General features: G+C 50.6%; 1 protein-coding gene across 2 annotated transcripts in view; it reads left to right on the top strand.

Annotated features, from left to right (window-relative positions):
• Positions 1-20,469, top strand: part of ARMC8 (armadillo repeat containing 8) — a 218,410-nt gene that overhangs the window by 41,196 nt on the left and 156,745 nt on the right. For both annotated transcript variants that reach the window (XM_075317585.1, XM_075317584.1), the window contains exons 4-5: positions 8,425-8,567; positions 8,683-8,780. In XM_075317585.1, the coding sequence (XP_075173700.1) occupies positions 8,425-8,567; positions 8,683-8,780 (241 nt within the window). The remainder of the gene's footprint in view (positions 1-8,424; positions 8,568-8,682; positions 8,781-20,469) is intronic.

The raw sequence follows: 20,469 nt of genomic DNA, 5'->3' as shown, positions 1-20,469 counted from the left end.
TCTCTCCATGCTGGCATTATGCCGCCACTGAGAGAAAGTGACTCATGTTAGCTAAAGGCGTCATCACATGACCCTGTGCTACCATGGCAACCACCGAAAGTCACGTGATCGCACGTGACTTCTGGTGGGGGCGGCGGTAAGTGAAACTAATGGCCGCGCGCATTTACATCTCGCTCCCAGACTTTCGCAGCGAGATGTAAGGGGTTAAAAGTTGCGGGTGGAAGCTATTCCACTAACATGGAGGCACACATGTCAGCTGTTGAAAACAGCCGATATGGGCGCGGATCACCGCGACCTGCCCACGGCAGGGGGTGGGGGATTAACCTCACACGATCCATGACGGATATGTCATTGGTCGTGAAGGGGTTAAGCATTCTTCGACAAACACTTTTCAAATACAGAAGGCTCTGTGGGCTTCTATGAACTCTTAAGCTTTAGTTCCTTCCATAAATGTTCTGTTAGGCTGGAGTCACACTTGCGATTAACTTGCACGAGTGCAATGCGTGAAATTCTCGCATTGCTGTCGGACCCATGTTAATCAATGAGGCAGCTCCCATCTGCTATTTTCTTCAGTCCAAAACGGAAAAAAGCATGCTGCGTTTTGGTGAGCTTCTCGCGCGTGTCTCGCCAATGAAACTCTATGGATGCGTGATAAAAAAACGGATGTCACACGGACAGCACACGGACCATCCTAGTGAAATGCGTTTTTCTAAATACATTTTTCTTCAGCGCTCTATTGGGAGACCCAGACGATTGGGGTATAGCTACTGCCCTCCGGAGGCCACACAAAGCACTACACCAAAAGTGCAAGGCCCCTCCCCTTCTGGCTATACCCCCCCGTGGTATCACGGGTACTCCAGTTTTAGCTTTGTGTGCGAAGGAGGTCAGACATTCCATGCATAGCTCCACAGATTTTAGTCAGCAGTAGCTGCTGACTATTTCGGATGGAAGAAAAGAGGGCCCATATAGGGCCCCCAGCATGCTCCCTTCTCACCCCTGGATGGTGTTGTAAGGTTGAGGTACCTATTGCTGGTACAGGGCTGGAGCCTCACATGCTGTTTTCCTTCCACATCCCCTTGGGGGCTCTGTGGAAGTGGGATCCTGCCGGCCTCAAAGCTCTGACGCCGGGCTCCATCCACAGACCCATAGCACCTGGTGGATGCCGAGCAGGAGTACCATCAGGGACCGGGCCCTGCATCATACAGGTACTCTGTGTCCCCGGCAGGCACAGACGCACTCCGGGCTGGCTGGGCGTTGTAGTGCGCCGGGGACCGTACACTGAGCTGGTGTTCCTACAGTTATCTGGGGGACTTTGTGTTCTGGGAACGCAGCGCCGACCCTCACTGGACCGGCGGCGCTGCTGTGACTTGTGGTGCGCCGGGGATACGCCGACCGCGCTTTTACGGCGGGGGCGTTTATAACTCTAGTCCCCGGCTTTTGGGCCTAGGACGCCGGCAGCTCCGATCGTTCCCGCCCCCACCCTGTCAATCAGGGTAGGGGAGAGACGCTGTTTCACGGCAGCGACGAGGGCTGGAGCCTGATTTACATGCTCCAGCCCTCTCACTATGCACAGAGGGAAGCAGGCTTCCCGCTCTTGGTCAGGAACGCCCAGGGCCCGCCCCCCTTCCTCTCTCAGGACGCCGGCAGCCATTACATGCATGTCTGGCTGGAGGAAGGACGCAAGGCTCTGGGAGACCTGGACTAGGGGGCTTTGGAGATCACACACCCGCTCTTAAGCGGGCGGTAAGCGGCATTTCAGCTGGCCCCTCTAGTGCCTCAGTGTGTATTAGTGTACTGTGTCACCAGATATATATATTTATTGATTTCTTGCACTGTGAGGTCGCTTCCTGGCTGAATACCCCAGATCGCTCTGAGGAGGCAGCAACATGTCATCCACAAGACGCAAGGCTGCCAAGGCTAGGGCTGTGTACACTGCGTGTGCTGCATGTGGGGCTGCTCTACCAGCAGGCTCCAATGACCCCCATTGTGTGCAATGCTCAGATCCGGTGCTGCTTCGCCAGCCGGAGTCCGGAGAGGTAGTGACCCAGGCTGAGACGCTTGTAAGTCCTGCCCCGGTGTCAGGGACAGACTTTGCAGTTTTTGCGGATAATATGTCTGTGGCTATGGCAAAAATCCTGGAAACTTTGCAATCCATACCTGGGGCTCAGTCTATGGACACGGCGAGGTCTATGTCCTCTAATCCTCCGCAGTTGGATTTAATCCAGACTGCAAGGGGGTCCCCGGCTTCTCAGGATGAGTATAATGACTCAGATTGCCCCAGCCACCCCAAGCGGGCTCGCTGGGAAAGACCCTCAACGTCATCACACTACTCAGGGTCTCAGCGCAATCAGTCTCCATGTGATGTGTCTGAAGAGAGTGATCAGGAGTCTAATCCTGGAACCCCTCTCAATCTGGATACCCCGGATGGGGACGCCATGGTAAACGATCTTATCTCAGCCATCAATAGGCTGTTAGATATTTCTCCCCCAGCCCCTTCAGCAGAAGAGGCAGCGGCAGAGCAGGAGAAGTTTCGTTTCCTCTATCCCAAGCGTAAATTAAGTGCTCTGTTGGATCACTCTGACTTCAGAGAGTCAATCCAGAAACACGACGCTCATCCAGAAAAGCGTTTCTCTAAACGTTCTAAGGATACACGTTATCCTTTCCCACCTGATGTGGTCAAGCGCTGGACCCAGTGTCCAAAGGTGGACCCCCCGATTTCCAAGCTTGCAGCTAGATCCATAGTTGCAGTGGAGGATGGCGCTTCACTTAAGGATGCCAATGACAGACAGATGGACCTTTGGTTAAAATCTGTCTATGAAGCTATCGGCGCGTCGTTTGCTCCAGCATTCGCAGCCGTATGGGCACTCCAAGCTATTTCAGCTGGTTTAGCAAAAGTGGATGCTATCATACATCCAGCGGTGCCGCAAGTGGCGCACCTTACCTCGCAGATGTCTGCGTTTGCCTCTTACGCTATCAATGCGGTCCTAGAATCTACCAGCCGCACCTCAATGGCGTCTGCCAATTCGGTAGTTTTGCGCAGGGCATTGTGGTTAAAGGACTGGAAAGCAGATGCTGGTTCCAAAAAATGTTTAACCAGCTTGCCTTTATCTAGAGATAGACTGTTTGGCGAGCCATTGGCTGACATCATTAAACAGTCCAAGGGTAAAGACTCCTCTTTACCCCAGCCCAGATCAAGCAAACCTCAGCAGAGAAAGTGGCAGCAGAAGTTTCAGTCCTTTCGAGGTTCGGGCAAAACACAATTCTCCTCGTCCAAAGGGACTCAGAGGACGCAAAGAAACTCAGATTCCTGGCGGGCTCACTCACGCCCCAAGAAAGCAAATGGAGGAACCGCTTCCAAAGCGGCTACCTCATGACTTCCAGTCCCCTCCCTCCGCATCTCCGGTCGGGGGCAGGCTCTCCCGCTTTTACGACACTTGGATGTCACAGGTCAAAGACCGGTGGGTGACAGACATTTTGTCTCGCGGGTACAGAATCGAGTTCAGTTCTCGTCCTCCAGCTCGGTTCTTCAGAACCTCCCCACATCCAGACCGTGTAGATGTCCTGCGGCAGGCGGTGGACTCCCTAAGAGCGGAAGGAGTAGTGGTTCCTGTACCGTCTCAGGAACAAGGGAGAGGGTTTTACTCCAATCTCTTTGTGGTGCCAAAAAAGGACGGCTCGTTCCGTCCTGTTCTGGACCTAAAACTGCTCAACAAGCATGTGCACGCCAGACGGTTCCGGATGGAAACCCTCCGTTCTGTCATTGCCTCAATGTCTCAAGGAGACTTCCTTGCCTCAATAGACATCAAAGATGCTTATCTCCACGTGCCAATTGCTACAGAACATCAACGTTTTCTACGTTTTGTGATAGGAGACGACCATCTTCAGTTCGTAGCTCTGCCATTCGGTCTGGCGTCAGCCCCCCGGGTCTTCACCAAGGTCATGGCGGCGGTGGTAGCAGTCTTGCACTCTCAGGGACACTCGGTGATCCCTTACCTAGACGATCTACTTGTCAAGGCACCCTCTCAAGAGGCATGCCAACTCAGTCTACATGCTACGCTGGAGACTCTCCAGACTTTTGGATGGATCATCAACTTTCCAAAGTCAAATCTGTCACCGACACAGTCACTAACGTATCTTGGCATGGAGTTCCATACTCGAGCAGCGAGAGTGAAGCTTCCGCTAAACAAGCAGCGGTCCTTACAGACAGGGGTGCAATCTCTCCTTCAGGGCCAGTCGCACCCCTTGCGGCGCCTCATGCACTTCCTAGGGAAGATGGTGGCAGCCATGGAAGCAGTTCCCTTTGCGCAGTTTCATCTGCGTCCACTTCAATGGGACATTCTCCGCCAATGGGACGGGAAGACAACTTCCCTAGACAGGAAAGTCTCTCTTTCCCAGACGGCCAAGGACTCTCTACAATGGTGGCTCCTTCCCACCTCATTGTCTCAGGGAAGATCCTTCCTGCCCCCATCCTGGGCAGTGGTCACGACAGATGCGAGTCTGTCGGGGTGGGGAGCAGTGTTTCTACACCACAGGGCTCAGGGGACGTGGACTCCGCAAGAGTCCACCCTTCAGATCAATGTTCTGGAAATCAGGGCAGTGTATCTTGCCCTACTAGCCTTTCAACAGTGGCTGGAAGGAAAGCAGATCCGAATCCAGTCGGACAACTCCACAGCGGTGGCATACATCAACCACCAAGGAGGGACGCGCAGCCGGCAAGCCTTTCAGGAAGTCCGGCGCATTCTGAATTGGGTGGAGGACACAGCATCCACCATCTCCGCGGTTCACATCCCAGGCGTAGAAAACTGGGAAGCAGACTTCCTCAGTCGCCAGGGTATGGACGCAGGGGAATGGTCCCTTCACCCGGACGTGTTTCAAGAAATCTGTCGCCGCTGGGGGGTGCCGGACGTCGACCTAATGGCGTCTCGGCACAACAACAAGGTCCCGGCATTCATGGCGCGGTCGCGCGATCAAAGAGCTCTGGCGGCAGACGCCTTGGTGCAAGATTGGTCGCAGTTCCGCCTCCCATATGTATTCCCGCCTCTGGCACTCTTGCCCAGAGTATTACGCAAGATCAGATCCGATTGCAGCCGCATCATACTCGTCGCCCCAGACTGGCCGAGGAGATCGTGGTATCCGGATCTGTGGCATCTCACGGTCGGCCGACCGTGGTCACTTCCAGACCGTCCAGACCTGCTGTCTCAAGGGCCGTTTTTCCATCAGAATTCTGCGGCCCTGAACCTGACTGTGTGGCCATTGAGTCCTGGATCCTATCGTCAACAGGCTTATCCCAGGGAGTGGTAGCCACAATGAGACAAGCTAGGAAGTCAACTTCTGCTAAGATCTACCACAGAACGTGGAAGATTTTCTTAACCTGGTGCTCTGCTCAGGGAGTGTCTCCCTGGCCATTTGCATTGCCCACTTTTCTGTCTTTCCTGCAATCAGGGTTGGAAAAGGGCTTGTCGCTCAGCTCCCTTAAAGGGCAAGTCTCGGCACTATCCGTGTTTTTTCAGAAGCGTCTAGCACGTCTTCCTAAGGTGCGCACGTTCCTGCAGGGGGTCTGTCATATTGTGCCCCCGTACAAGCGGCCGTTGGATCCATGGGATCTGAACAGAGTACTAGTTGCTCTCCAGAAGCCGCCTTTCGAGCCTCTCAAAGAAGTTTCTTTTTCTCGCCTGTCACAGAAAGTGGCGTTTCTTGTTGCGATCACATCGCTTCGGCGAGTGTCTGAGCTGGCAGCTCTGTCATCCAAGGCTCCCTTCTTGGTGTTCCACCAGGACAAAGTAGTGCTGCGCCCCATTCCGGAGTTTCTCCCTAAGGTCGTATCCTCGTTTCATCTTAATCAGGATATATCCTTGCCTTCCTTTTATCCTCATCCGGTTCACCGGTATGAAAAGGACTTGCGTTTGCTAGATCTGGTGAGAGCTCTCAGGATCTACATTTCCCGCACGGCGCCCATGCGCCGTTCCGATGCACTTTTTGTCCTTGTCGCTGGTCCGCGCAAGGGGTTGCAGGCTTCTAAAGCTACCTTGGCTCGATGGATCAAAGAACCAATTATAGAGGCCTACCGTTCTGCTGGGCTTCCGGTTCCTTCAGGGCTAAAAGCCCACTCAACCAGAGCCGTGGGTGCGTCCTGGGCATTACGGCACCAGGCTTCGGCTCAACAGGTGTGTCAGGCAGCTACCTGGTCGAGTCTGCACACTTTCACCAAGCATTATCAGGTGCATACCTATGCTTCGGCGGATGCCAGCTTAGGTAGAAGAGTCCTGCAGGCGGCAGTGACATCCCCGTAGGGGAGGGCTGTTTTGCAGCTCTAACATGAGGTATTTCGTTACCCACCCAGGGACAGCTTTTGGACGTCCCAATCGTCTGGGTCTCCCAATAGAGCGCTGAAGAAGGGAATTTTGTTACTTACCGTAAATTCCTTTTCTTCTAGCTCTTATTGGGAGACCCAGCACCCGCCCTGTTGTCCTTCGGGATTGTTTTTGCTGTTTGCGGGTACACATGTTGTTCATGTTGAACGGTTTTTCAGTTCTCCGATGTTAATCGGAGTTAATTTGTTTAAACCAGTTGTTGGCTTCCTCCTTCTTGCTCTGGCACTAAAACTGGAGTACCCGTGATACCACGGGGGGGTATAGCCAGAAGGGGAGGGGCCTTGCACTTTTGGTGTAGTGCTTTGTGTGGCCTCCGGAGGGCAGTAGCTATACCCCAATCGTCTGGGTCTCCCAATAAGAGCTAGAAGAAAAGGAATTTACGGTAAGTAACAAAATTCCCTTCATCGCATGTTGCAGAAAACACTGGAAATTAGTGAGGTATTTCAATGTCTGTCTGTCAGGCAGTCTCTATTCTCTCTGTCGGTCTCTGTTTCCCTGTCGTCGGTCTCTTTCTCTGTCCATGTCGGTCTATCCCTCCCCCCGACCCCCCCCCCCACCTCTCTCATACTCACCGATCCCAGATCACCAGTGCGGCGTTGCACAGCTTTCACAAAGCTCCGGCGGCTTTTCCTCTTTTGAAAAAGACGGCCACTCATTATTCCATCTAGTATTCACTGCTTTCCCCCGCCCACCGGCGCCTATGATTGGGTGCAGTCAGACATGCCCCCAAGTTGAGTGACAGCTGTCTCACTGCAACCAATCACAGCCGCCGGTGGCTGGGTCTATATCGTGCAGTAAATTAAATAAAAACTTAAAAAAAAAAAAAAAAAAAAAAGGCGTGCGGTCCCCCCCAATTTTCATACCAGCCACGGTAAAGCCATACGGCTTGAGGCTGGTATTGTCAGGATGGAGAGCGCCACGTTATGGGGAGCCCCCCACCCTAAAATATCAGCCAGCAGCCGCCCGGAACTGCCGCATACATTAGATGCGACAGTCCCAGGACTTTACCCGGCTCATCCCGAATTGCCTGGTGCGGTGGCAATTGAGGTAATAAGGAGTTAATGGCAGCAGCCCATAGCTGCCATTAAGTCCTCGGTTAATCATGGCAGGTATCTACCCGAGATACCTTCCATGATTAACCTGTAAGTTAAAGAAAATAAAGACATACAAATCCTTTATTTGAAATAAATGACAAAAAAACACCCTCTTTCACCACTTTATTCAAGTCCCCAAATACCCCTCCAGGTCCGACGTAATCCACAGAGATCCCACAATGTTCTCTGCTCTGCTACATCAGAAGCTGACAGAGCGGTCACAGACCACGACCGCTCTGTGAGCTCCCCGCAGCAACTGAAGTGAGTCACGCTATCAGCGATGACTTCACTCAGGTTACCCGCGGCCAGATCTCACTTATTGACCGCGCAATTTAAGGGATTAAATGGCACGGGTAGATAACGATTCCGCTCGTGCCTAGAAGGCACACATCCCAGCTGTATAAATAAGCTGAGATGTGCACCGATCTCCTATAACCCTATGACCGCTAGGACGTAATTTTACCGCCCGCAGTCGTTAAAGGGTTACATTTTTGTTCTGGTTTTTATACCATTGACATATCTAACTCTATCATGTGACTTCCATTATTTTTTGACATTTCCTTCTTAGTATTTGTGATATCAATGTTGAAAAGAGCATATAAAGTCATGAGAAAAAATAATGTACGTATCAGGACATAATAGAAAAAAAAAATACCATCTGGTCATGTTTAAATGTCTACATTTGGGTAAATTAGTTGAGCTCAGCAGCTCTGCCCTAGTTGACGGCGCTGAGCTCACTGATTGGTTACAGTACTGATGAAGTGGCATCAACGCTGCAGACAATAACAGACACCTGGGGCAGCAGCGGAGATTTCATGCTGGACCCAGGGAGGGTGAGTAAAGCACAGAGCGTGTGTAGGTGTAGGTTTTGTTTTTTCCAAAACTGGAAATAAAGACTTAATTTCTTGACTTATTGAAGTCTGTATTTTGCAATCTAACATTATTGTCTTCTTTGACAGATTATTATATTTACTCCAGCAAGAGACGTCAAGTGTAGAATTGAAGACAGAATGTGCGGTGGTCCTGGGCAGCTTGTCTATGGGCACAGAAAACAACGTGAAATCCCTGCTAGACTGCCATATAATCCCGGCCCTTCTACAAGGTAGTGGTGACACTCCCCTACCCCCCCCCCCCCTACCCCCCTCCTCGGCTTCTGTATTGTACCTATCTACCAGGCAGTTCTTATTCTGACCAACCCAATGCTCTTCGTTTTTTAGGGTTACTGTCAGCTGACATCCGATTCATTGAAGCTTGTTTGCGATGTCTCCGTACAATATTCACCAGCCAGGTCACTCCAGTGGAACTATTGTACACAGTAAGCGCTTGCCTTGTATCCAACACAGTATGAGCATGGCGGTAATGGCCTTGTAGAAATCAGATGTCAAAATGTGTCCGTAAGAAACGTGAGCGTGCCAATTTATTTTTATAGAGTTACCGTATTTTATAAGACGCACCCCAAATTTAGAGAGAAAAGGTAAAAAAATATATGGGGTCTGTTTTATAATCCGATGGTGTCTCACCAGGAAGGGGACAGCAGTGGTTGAGCGTGGGTCACAGGGGGCAGAGGCGGTGCTGGAGTACAGCGATGCTGCAGACTGCGTAGGAAGGGGGAGGGGGGTGGCAGATGCTGCGGTACGGCTTCGTGTGGAGCTGTTTTTTGCCGGGACTGCTGTGTGCCTTGGCTGCTCTGTGCAGTGGGTGTTGAGGCACGGGCCAGTCTGAAGCCCGCACCGCCGACCTCCTCAAAGAAATCCCGGCCGGAGGCGGCGTGTGCGCAGATGAGAGCTTGAGCCGAGAACTCAATCTGTGCACATGCGGACTCCGGACACCATTATTTGAAGCCCTTACTGCCGACTTCTTGACCGTGCATCACCGCCCCCTGCACAGCGCAGAGCTGCGCCGCACAGCACCAGCACAGTGCAGCGCCGCCCACCGTGTAGCATTGTCTTTGCCTTCTGTAACCGCCCCGGTAAGCTACATTGGGATTTCAAGACAGACCCCTCATTTTCCTCCAAAAAAATTTTGGGGAGGAAAAGTGCGTCTTATAATCTGAAAAATACAGTATCTCGAAGATTAAGCAGGAATGTTTTAAAAAAAAAAAAAAAAAATTTTTTTTCTTTTTTGTTTTTGAGATGGCAAAAAAATGGTTGCTGAAAATGTATTGCCATGTAATACAAATGGCGTATAAACCTTTCCAATATGGAGATGGGGTCTAAATTATGTGCAGTTACATGATCTATCATGACATGCACATGTGGCCACTTTTATTTTTAGATGCCCTAGTGCCCCTGTGTTCTCGGCCTTCGGTTACAGCACCACAAACACTATTCATTAAAATAAATTCTTACAGGAAAAAATATCGGAATAGCCTCCTGATAACCAGATACCTTGTCCTACCACTGCTTCTACAAGCCCAACTAAGCCATGTTCTAGAACGAAATAGTAGTGGAAACACAGACATATTATTTAAAGGCCGTCCGTCACCCCTAAAATGCATTTTAAATGGGCTATGCAGGGTTGTAGAGGACTTGGCTCCTATAACAACCACACTAGCGCTGTATTTGTTACCGCATAAGAAAATAACTTATTTGTATGCTAATGAGGGGGCTTTGGTGCACCCTTTGTGTAGCCGAGAGTTTGGTGCATTGTTATGCCTCCTTTGCATATTGGGGCTCCCACCCTAACACCCAGCTTCTGATTGTCAGAGTTGGTTTCACAGAGCGCGCGCCATCTGAATGCTGCCAGGCGCATTCTCCTCCCGGTCTTCCTTCTGTTGCCACTTGCTAGATTTCTGGGTTTATTACTGTAGTGAACACATCCGGCAGCATTCAGATGGTGCTCACTCTGTGGAGGCCCCCAATGTGTACATAAGGAGGTGTAATGGAGCACAGAAGTCTTGGTCACACCAAGGGTGCACTGAAGCCTCCTCAATTGTATACCAGGTAAGTTATTTTCTCAGGCACTGTGCCAGTAACAGCTATAGTGCTGGTATGGTTGTTATACAGTCTCTAGGTTTCCTGCAAAACTGTAGGCATAGTTCAAATGCATCTTGCTGGTGACTAACTCCCTTTTTAGAGGATTTTAAGCAGGTGTCCAAACTGATCATAAGAGATCAGGCTGTAAACAGGTTTTCTTCGGCGCTCCATTGGGAGACCCAGACGATTGGGTGTATAGTACTGCCTCCGGAGGCCACACAAAGCATTACACTAAAAAGTGTAAGGCCCCTCCCCTTCTGGCTATACACCCCCAGTGGGATCACTGGCTCACCAGTTTTCTGCTTTGTGCGAAGGAGGTCAGACATCCACGCATAGCTCCACTGTTTTTAGTCAGCAGCAGCTGCTGACTATGTCGGATGGAAGAAAAGTGGGCCCATATGGGGCCCCCAGCATGCTCCCTTCTCACCCCACTTTTGTCGGGTGTTTGTTAAGGTTGAGGTACCCATTGCGGGTACGGAGGCTGGAGCCCACATGCTGTTTTCCTTCCCCATCCCCCCTCAGGGCTCTGGGTGAAGTGGGATCTTACCGGTCTCCAGGCACTGAGACCGGGCTCCATCCACAGACCCAGAGAACCTGCTGGATATGGAGCTGAGTATCGTCAGGGACAGGGCCCTGCTACATTAAGGTACTCTGTGTCCCCGTACACATCGCGCACACACACACCAGCATTGCTGGGAGTGCTAGTGCGCCGGGGACAACAGCGCGGAGCGCTCGTGCTATTATTCACGGCAGCTTTGCTGTGTGAATTTATGTATTGGGAACTGCCGCGCCGGGCCGCTGCTAGGTGTTTTTACACTGTGGCGCGGCTGGGACTTGTGGTGCGCCGGGGACTCCGCGCTGGCCGTGCACATAGGACGGCCGCGCTTATTACTCGAGTCCCCGGCTTTGCGGCCTAGTTTTCGTTTCGTTCCCGCCCCCAGCCCTGCCAGTCAGGGGAGAGGCGGGACGCTGTACAGAAAGTCAGCGCCGAGGGCTGGAGTCTGCTTTGCATTCTCCAGCCCCCTTCACTGGACACAGTGGGACGCCGGTTTCCCGCTCTTGCCTGGGGCACGCCCACGGCCCGCCCCTCGTCACACGAGCTGGAGAAGGACGCTGGCAGCCATTCCTGCAGTCCGAGCTGGCAGCCAGTCATACACTGCACTGTAGGTCGCTATTTTTGGCTATATGCCCTCTTAGATGGCGAGACAACAGCAGCAAAAAAGCAAGGGTGCTAAAGCACAGGCTTTCTATGCTGCTTGTATTGCATGTGCTGAAGTGTTCATTTGTACTTATGCTTGTATGCTATACATTGCACTGTACGGTCGCTATTCTTGGCTATATTCTCCTAGAATGGCTAGACTACAGCAGCAAAAAAGCAAAGGTGCTAAGGCACAGTTTTTCTAGGCTGCTTGTCTTGCATGTGCTGAAGTGTTCATTTGTACTTATGCTTGTATGCTATACATTGCACTGTACGGTCGCTATTCTTGGCGATATTCTCCTAGATGGCTAGTCTACAGCAGCAAAAAAGCAAGGGTGCCAAGGCACAGGCTTTCTAAGCTGCTCATATTGCATGTGCTGAAGTGCTCATTTGTACTTTATGCTTGTATGCTATACATTGCACTGTACGGTCGCTATTCTTGGCTATATGCTCCTAGATGGCTAGACTACAGCAGCAAAAAAGCAACACAGGCTTTCTATGCTGCTTTTACTGCATGTGATACTGTTCCACCGGCAGGTTCCACTGACCCCCGTTGTGTGCAATGCTCCCCTGTAGCACTTGGTCAGCCGGGGTCTCTACTAGAGGTGGCCAAAGGAACCACCTGTGAACCCTGTCCATGGACAGGGACGGTGTTGCAGTTTCGGCTGATAGATTGTCATGGGATAGTGACTTGCAGTCCAGACAGGCCATGGGCAATCTTGATCATTGCTCCCTGGCCACCCTCATTTGGAACAAAATCAGTGCTCCGGGGGGGTCCCAGGCATTCCAGGGCGAAGGCTCTGACACGGACGACAGTCCCAGACAGCCTAAGCGAGCTCGCTGGGAGCGGCACTCGGCCTCATCACTAGTCAGGGTCACAGCAGAGGACTCTCTGTATGATGAGGCAGACGTAGCTGATCAGGACTTTGATCCTGACACCGCTCTCAATCCGGATACACCGGATGGTGACGCCATGGTGACTGATCTTATAGCGTCCAGCAATGGCATGTTGGATATCTCTCCCCCAGCTCCTTCAGTGGAGGAGTCAGCTTCCCAGCAGGAGAAATCCCATTTCAGTATCTCAAGCGTACATTGAGTACTTTTCTGGCCACGCTGACTTCAGAGAAGCAGTGCAGAATCACCACGCTTACCAGATAAGCGTTTCTCCAAATGTATTAAGGATACATGTTATCCTTTTCCCCCTGACGTCGTCAGGCGCTGGACCCAGGGTCCAAAGGTGGATCCCCCAATCTCCAGGCTTGCGGCTAGATCCATAGTTGCAGTGGAGATGGGACTTCACTTAAAGATGCCATTGACAGACAGATGGACCTCTGGTTGAAATCTGTCTATGAAGCTATCGGCGTGTCGGTTGCTCCGGCATTCGCAGCCGTATGGGCACTCTAAGCTTTGTCAGCTGGTCTTGCGCAGCTGGTCTTGAGCACAGGTACATCTGTGCCGCAGGTAGCGTCCTTATCCTCGCAATGTCTGCATTGCGACTTACCCTATTAATGCTGTCCGAGAGAGACAGTCGAGGTTTCGGTCCTTCCCAGGCTCGGGCAGGTCCAAATTGTCCTAGTCCAAAAGGGCTCAAAAGGCTCAGAGGGGCTCAGATTCCAGACGGGCTCAATCACGCCCAAGGAAGGCAGCCAGAGGAACCGCTTCCTAGGCGGTCTCCTCATGACTTTAAGCTCTCTCTCTCCGCATCCGCGGTTGGTGGCAGACTCTCTCGCCTTGGCGACATTTAGCTGCCACAGGTCACAGACCGGTGGGTGAGAGACATTGTGTCTCACGTGTACAGGATAGAGTTCTGTTCTCGGCCTCCGGCTCGATTCTTCAGAACTTCCCCACCTACCCACCGAGCCGATGCTCTTCTGCAGGCAGAAGGAGTGGTAATTCCTGTTCCTCTTCAGGAACAAGACACGGTTTTTCCTCCAATCTGATTGTGGGGGACCTAAAACTGCTCAACAAGCACGTGAAGGCCAGGCGGTTCCGGATGGCATCCCTCCGCTCCGTCATTGCCTCAATGTCTCAAGGAGATTTCCTAGCATCAATAGACACAGGATGCTTATCTCCACGTGCCGATTGCTCCAGAGCACCAACGTTTGCTACGTTTCGTTATTGAAGACGAGCATCTTCAGTTCGTAACCCTGCCCTTCGGTCTGGCGACAGCCCTACGGGTTTTCACCAAGTTCAGGGCAGCAGTGGGAGCAGTCCTGCACTCTCAGGGTCACTCGGTGATCCTTCCTTGGACGGTCGACTGGTCAAGGCACCCTCTCAAGAGGCATGCCAACACAGCCTGAGCGTAGCGCTGGAGACTCTCCAGAGTTTCGGGTGGATCATCATCTTCTCAAGGTTAAATCTGACACCGACCCAATCGCTGACATATCTGGGCATGGAGTGTCACGCTCCCTCAGCGATAGTGAAGCTTCCGCTGGACACGTTCACTACAGACGGGGGTGCAGTCTCTCCTTCATGGCCAGTCACACCCCTTAACACGACTCATGCAGAGGCAGTCACTTTCGCGCAGTTTCATCTGCGTCCACTCCAATGTGGCATTCTTTGCCAATGGGATGGGAAGTCGACGTCCCTAGAAGGAACGTCCCCCTTCTCAGACGGTCAAGGACTCTCTTCAGAGGAGTCCATCCTTCAAATCAATGTGCTGGAAATCTGGGCAGTGTATCTTGCCCTGCAAGCCTTCCAGCCGTGGCTGGAAAGCACACACATCCGAATTCAGTCGGACAACTCCACAGCGGTGGCATACATCTACCACCAAGGCGGAACACGCAGTCGGCAAGCCTCCCAGGAAGTCCGGCGGAGTCTGATGGGGGTGGAAGACAGAGCATCCACCATATCCGCAGTTCACATCCCGGGCGCAGAAAACTGGGAAGCAGACTTCCTCAGTTGCCAGGGTATGGACGCAGGGGAAGGGTATCTTCACCCGGACGGTTTTCAGGAAATCTGTCAACGCTGGGGGATGCTGAACGTCGACCTAATAGCGTCTCGGCACAACAACAAGGTTCCGATTTTCATGGCGCGGTATCACGATCAAAGAGCTCTGGCGGCAGACGCCTTAGTTCAGGTTTGGTCGCAGTTCCAGCTACCTATGTGTTTCCCCCTCTGACACTGCTGCCCAGAGGGCTACGCAACATCAGGTCCGTTTGCCGCCGCGCCATCCTCATCACCACAGACTGGCCGAGGAGGTCGTAGTCCCCGGATCTGTGGCATCTCACGGTCTGCCAACCGTGGGCACTACCAGCCCGGCCAGACTTACTGTCCCAAGGGCCGTTTTTTCCATCTGAATTCTACGGCCCTGAACCTGACGGTATGGCCTTTGAGTCCTGAATCCTAGCGTCTTCAGGATTATCTCAGGACGTCATTGCCACCATGAGACAGACTAGAAAACCGACGTCTGCCAAGATCTACCACAGGATGTGGAGGATATTCTTCTCTTAATGCTCTGCTCAGGGAGTGTCTCCCTGCCCATTTGCATTCCCTACTTTTCCTTCCTTCCTGCATTCTGGTTTGGAAAAAGGTTGTCACTCGGCTCCCTCAAAGGATAAGTCTCAGCGCTATCTGTATTCTTCAGAAGCGCCTAGCACCACTTCCTCAGGTACACACGTTCCTGCAGGAGGTTTGTCACATATTCCCTCTGTACAAACGGCCGTTGGTCCCATGGGATCTGAACAGGGTACTAATTGCTCTCCAGAAGCCGCCCTTCGAGCCTCTGAGAGATGTTTCACTCTCTCGACTTTCCCAGAAAGAGGCCTTTCTGGTAGCGGTCACGTCTCTTAGGAGAGGGTCCGAGCTAGCAGCGCTGTCATCCAAAAGCTTCCTTCCTGGTGTTTCACCAAGGCAAGGCAGTGCTGCGCCCGATTCCGGAGTTCTCCCTAAGGTGGTATCCCCCTTTCATCTTAATCAGGATATCTCCTTACCTTCCTTTTGCCTCATCCATTTCATCGATATGAAATGGATTTGCATTTGTTGGATCTGGTGAGAGCACTCAGAATCTACATTTCCCGCACGGCGCCTCTGCGCCGCTCGGATGCACTTTCTGTGCTTGTCGCTAATCAGCGTAAAGAGTCGCAGGCTTCCAAATCCACCCTGGCTCGATGGATCAAGGAACCAATTCTTGAAGCCTACTGTTCTGCTGGGCTTCCGGTTCCATCAGGGCTGAAAGCCCATTTTACCAGAGCCGTGGGTGCGCCCTAGGCATTACGGCACCAGGCTACGGCTCAGCAGGTGTGCCAGGCAGCTACCTGGTCGAGTCTGCACACTTTCACCAAGCATTGTCAGGTGCATACCTACGCTTAGGCGGATGCCAGCTTAGGTAGAAGAGTCCTGCAGGCGGCGGTTGCCTCCTTGTAGGGAAGGGCTGTTTTACAGCTCTAACATGAGGTATTTCTTTACCCACCCAGGGACAGCTTTTGGACGTCCCAATCGTCTGGGTCTCCCAATGGAGCGCCGAAGAAGGGAATTTTGTTACTTACCGTAAATTCCTTTTCTTCTAGCTCCTATTGGGAGACCCAGCACCCGCCCTGTTGTCCTTCGGGATTTTTGGTTGTTTTTCGGGTACACATGTTGTTCATGTTGAATGGTTTTCAGTTCTCCGATGTTACTTCGGAGTGAATTTGTTTTAAACCAGTTATTGGCTTTCCTCCTTCTTGCTTTTGCACTAAAACTGGTGAGCCAGTGATCCCACTGGGGGTGTATAGCCAGAAGGGGAGGGGCCTTACACTTTTTAGTGTAATGCTTTGTGTGGCCTCCGGAGGCAGTACTATACACCCAATCGTCTGGGTCTCCCAATAGGAGCTAGAAGAAAAGGAATTTACGGTAAGTAACAAAATTCCCTTCTTCTTTTTCACTGTGCCGCGGGCACAGCGAAAGTGAAAGCAATTCATGTATAGTACAGGAGTCATCACATGATCCTGTGCTACCATGACAACTACCGTAAGTCACGTGTTCGCGTCACGTGACTTCCGGTATCGGGCGGTAAGTAAAAGTTTACCGCGATCGCGCTTATAATGGCGCTGTCACATATTGACAGCGCCATTTAAGGGGTTAAACGGCACGAGCAGATAACTATTCTGCTCGTGCCTAGCAGGCACACATCTCCGCTGTGAAAATCAGCTGAGATGTGCGCCGATCGCAGCATGCTGCCGCCGGCAGACCGCAGGCAGTAACGTTATGACCGCTAGGACGTAATTTTACGGCCCGCGGTTGTTAAGGGGTTAAAGGTAATCTGTTACCAGGTTTTTGCTCCCCCACCTGGCAGCAGCATAATGTAGAGACAGAGTTCCTGATTCTAGCAATGTGTCACTTGCTAAGCTGTTTGCTGTCATTTTGATAAAAATCAATGTTTTCTCTGCTGCAGATCTAGAAAAAGCTCATGAATATTTTGGACTAGCTGGCAGCATGCCAAGTAGTCCTCCTAATGATAATCTACTGCTGATTAACCCTAGAATGCTCAACCATAGAAATCTACCATAGAAAAAAAAGCAACCTAGGAGGCCTGCGAGGCCCCAGGTATGCGTTCTAGGGTTAATCAGTGATTTTGTAAAAACTACACTAAGCAGCCCAGTAAGGCTGCTTTCACACATCCGGCTTGAGCTCTGCGGCTCAATCCGGCTGTGCAAGCTATGCAACGGATGCGGTGAACACACCGCATCCTTTGCATAAGTTTTTCCTTTGCGGCCAGTCCGGTTTTTGCTGCTTGCGGCATGCTACTGAGCATGCGCAGTGGCAAAAACCGCATGCGGCGATTGCCGCATTGCGCCGCATCCGGCCGCCATAGGCATGCATTGAAAAATTTGCCGCATCGGCCGAATGCGGCGCGATGCGTTTTTTTTGTTTTTTTTTTGCCGCACGAAAAAACGTGCCAGGCAACGTTCCATCCGGCCGCCGCATCGGTTAAATCTTCCGCATGCGGCAAAAAACGGACCGAACGGGAGCCCATGCGGCACAATGCGGCACTAATTAAAGTCTATGCAGAAAAAACGCAACCGGCAGCAAAAAAAAACGGTTGCGATTTTCCTGCAAAGTGCCGCATTGCAGAAACCGGAGGTGTGAAAGCAGCCTTAGTGACACAAAGATGGAATCAGGTTCTCTGTCTCCACATTATGCTGCTCCCAGAGAATCTGTCACTAGATTTTTGCCACCTAATCTAAGTTACAATAATCAGGCACAGCCGGAAATGCTTCGTTCTGGAGCTGTTCCATCTTCTGATAGAGGCCATGGCCAGGTACAGCACATCCTCACATTCAGATCAATAGGAGGTGGATGTGCAGTGGCTGCAGCCACTATCACAAGATGGAGCAGCTCCGAACTGAGCATTTCTGGCTGCCTGCTGCAGCCGCCAGGACTGAGAACAGCTGATTGGCCGGCGTCCAACACCCCTGCCAATCAGAGATTGACGACCTATCCTAAAGGGCCATTTACACGCTGCGACATCGCTAACGATATATTTTTGGGGTCACGGTGTTTGTGACGCACATCTGGCGTCGTTAGGGACACCGCAGCGTGTGACACGTACGAGCGACCTTAAACGATCGCAAAAGAGACAAAAATTGTTGGTGTATGAGAGGTTGTTCATTTACCAAAAATCGTTGTCTCGTACGTAGCGAGGTTGTTCGTCGTTCCTGCGGTATCAGACATCGCTGTGTGGGAGACACCACAGGAGCGACGAACATCTTACCTTCGTTCACTGGCAATGAGGAAGGAAAGAGTTGGGTGAAATGTTACGTTCCGCTCATCTTCGCTTCTATTGGACGCCTGCCGTGTGACATCGCTGTGACGCTGCACGAAACGCCCCCTTAGAAAGGAGGCGGATCGCCGGCCAGAGCGACGTCGCAGGGAAGGCAAATCCGTGTGATGGGGGTAAGCGAGGTTGTGCGCCACGGGCAGCGATTTGCCCGTGATGCACAACTGACTGGGGCGGGTACGCTCGCTAGCGATCTCGGTACCAATATTGCAGCGTGTAAAGTGCCCTTAAGGATAGGCAATCAATGTAAAAATAGTGGACAACCCCTTTAATCTCAGGAGACATGCATACATAACAGATGATTGGCTGTTCCGCTGACTTTCATCTAATGTGTTTATGGGTCTTTTGAAAAGATGGTCTGATATTAAAAAAAAAAAAAAAAAAATTCCAAGATTTACATGCTTTAAAATATAAATTGCTGCATATACACCTTCCAGTGCACCTGAAGAATCAACGCAGACCACACCGGAGCTCTGTGCCAGCTCCAAAAGTGATGCCTGCTCTGTTCTAAAGTCAGAGGAGAGCTGCAGCCATCAGGCGAATAGAATACATCATAAGAGATTTCTGTGATGATCCGCCTTTTAAGTCACCTGACTGCTGCCACCAATCACTTCTGGAGCCAGTGCCAGAATGAGAGTAAGCCAGTGTTTTAATTTTAGATGCATCTAGGTCTTGGAAAAAATATTTGTATATTAGCGTTTCCTTTTAAGAACCTGATAATTTAACTACAAAAACAATGTAATGCAAAAAGTGAGCGTATCTGCTGTGATCAGCTGATAGTGCAGCGCGATCGGACTGCTGATCGCAATAGCCCCCTAGAGGGACTAGTAAAATAAAAAAAAGTTAAAAAAAAAAAACAAAATAACCTAAAAGTTCAAATCACCCCGACATTCGCCCCATTGAAAATTGAAGGGTTAAAAAAAATAAAAAATATACACATTTGGTATCGTCGCGTTCAGAAACTCCCGATCTATCAAATTACTCTGATCAGTATACGGCGTAGCGGCAAAAAAATTCCAAACGCCAAAACGAAGTTTGTTTTTTTTGTCGCCACAACTTTTGCGCAAAATGCAATAAGAGGCAATCAAAACTTAGCATCTGCGCAAAAATAGTACCGTTAATGTCAGCTCAAGACGCCAAAAATAAGCCGTCACTGAGCCATAGATCCCGAAAAATGAGAACGCTACGGGTCACGGAATATGGCGTAAAAACGTGCGCCACTTTTTTCGGACAAACTTCCGAATTTTTTTTTTTTTCTTACCCCTTATATAAATGTAAACCTATACAGGTTTGGTGTCTACGAACTCGCACTGAGGCATCACACCCACACATCAGTTTTACCATATAGTGAATAAAATATCTCAAAAACAATAGTGCTATCACACTTTTTTTGCAATTTTTCTGCATTTGGAATTTTTTTGCCATTTTCCAGTACACTATATGGTAAAACTGATGGTTTCATTTAAAAGTACAGCTTGTTCCCCAAAAAATGAGCCCTCACATGACCATATTGACTGAAAAATAAAAAAGTTACGTCTCTCAGAAAAAGGTGGAAAAAAAAAACGGAAAGCGAAAAATCGGCCGGTCGTGAAGGGGTTAAATTGAATCTGTGAGCAGGTTTTTGCTATGTAATCTGACAGCACAAGGATTTAGAGTCAGAGACCCTGATTCCAGTGATGTCACTTAGTTTACTGGATGCAGCAGTTATGACTGAATCACTATTTTCTCTACTGCAGATGTAGCAGCGCTCAGAATGCTGAATCCTGTGTAATTCTGCCCACATCACATTGCCAGCGTTCTGTGTACACTATGTATGCCCTACATTCTGAGAAAGCTGCTAATCAGTGGTGAGGGTGGGGTTACACAGAATACACTTGTCCTTCATTGATTATCTCCTGCTGATTAAAACACTATTTTATTTATTTTATTTATTTATTTATTTTTTTTTAAACCGCAACACAATCTAGTAAGGGACCCATCACTGGGATCAGGCTCTCTGCCCCTCCATCACACTGCTCTTAGATTACATAGCCAAAACCTGGTGACGAGACTCCATTTAATTTATTCAAGTAAA

The sequence above is a fragment of the Anomaloglossus baeobatrachus genome, chromosome 7 (assembly GCF_048569485.1).
Source record: "Anomaloglossus baeobatrachus isolate aAnoBae1 chromosome 7, aAnoBae1.hap1, whole genome shotgun sequence".
In the NCBI taxonomy this organism is placed as follows: domain Eukaryota; kingdom Metazoa; phylum Chordata; class Amphibia; order Anura; family Aromobatidae; genus Anomaloglossus; species Anomaloglossus baeobatrachus.
Note: the sequence above shows the minus strand (reverse complement) of the source record. Positions and strands in the feature narration are given on the sequence as shown.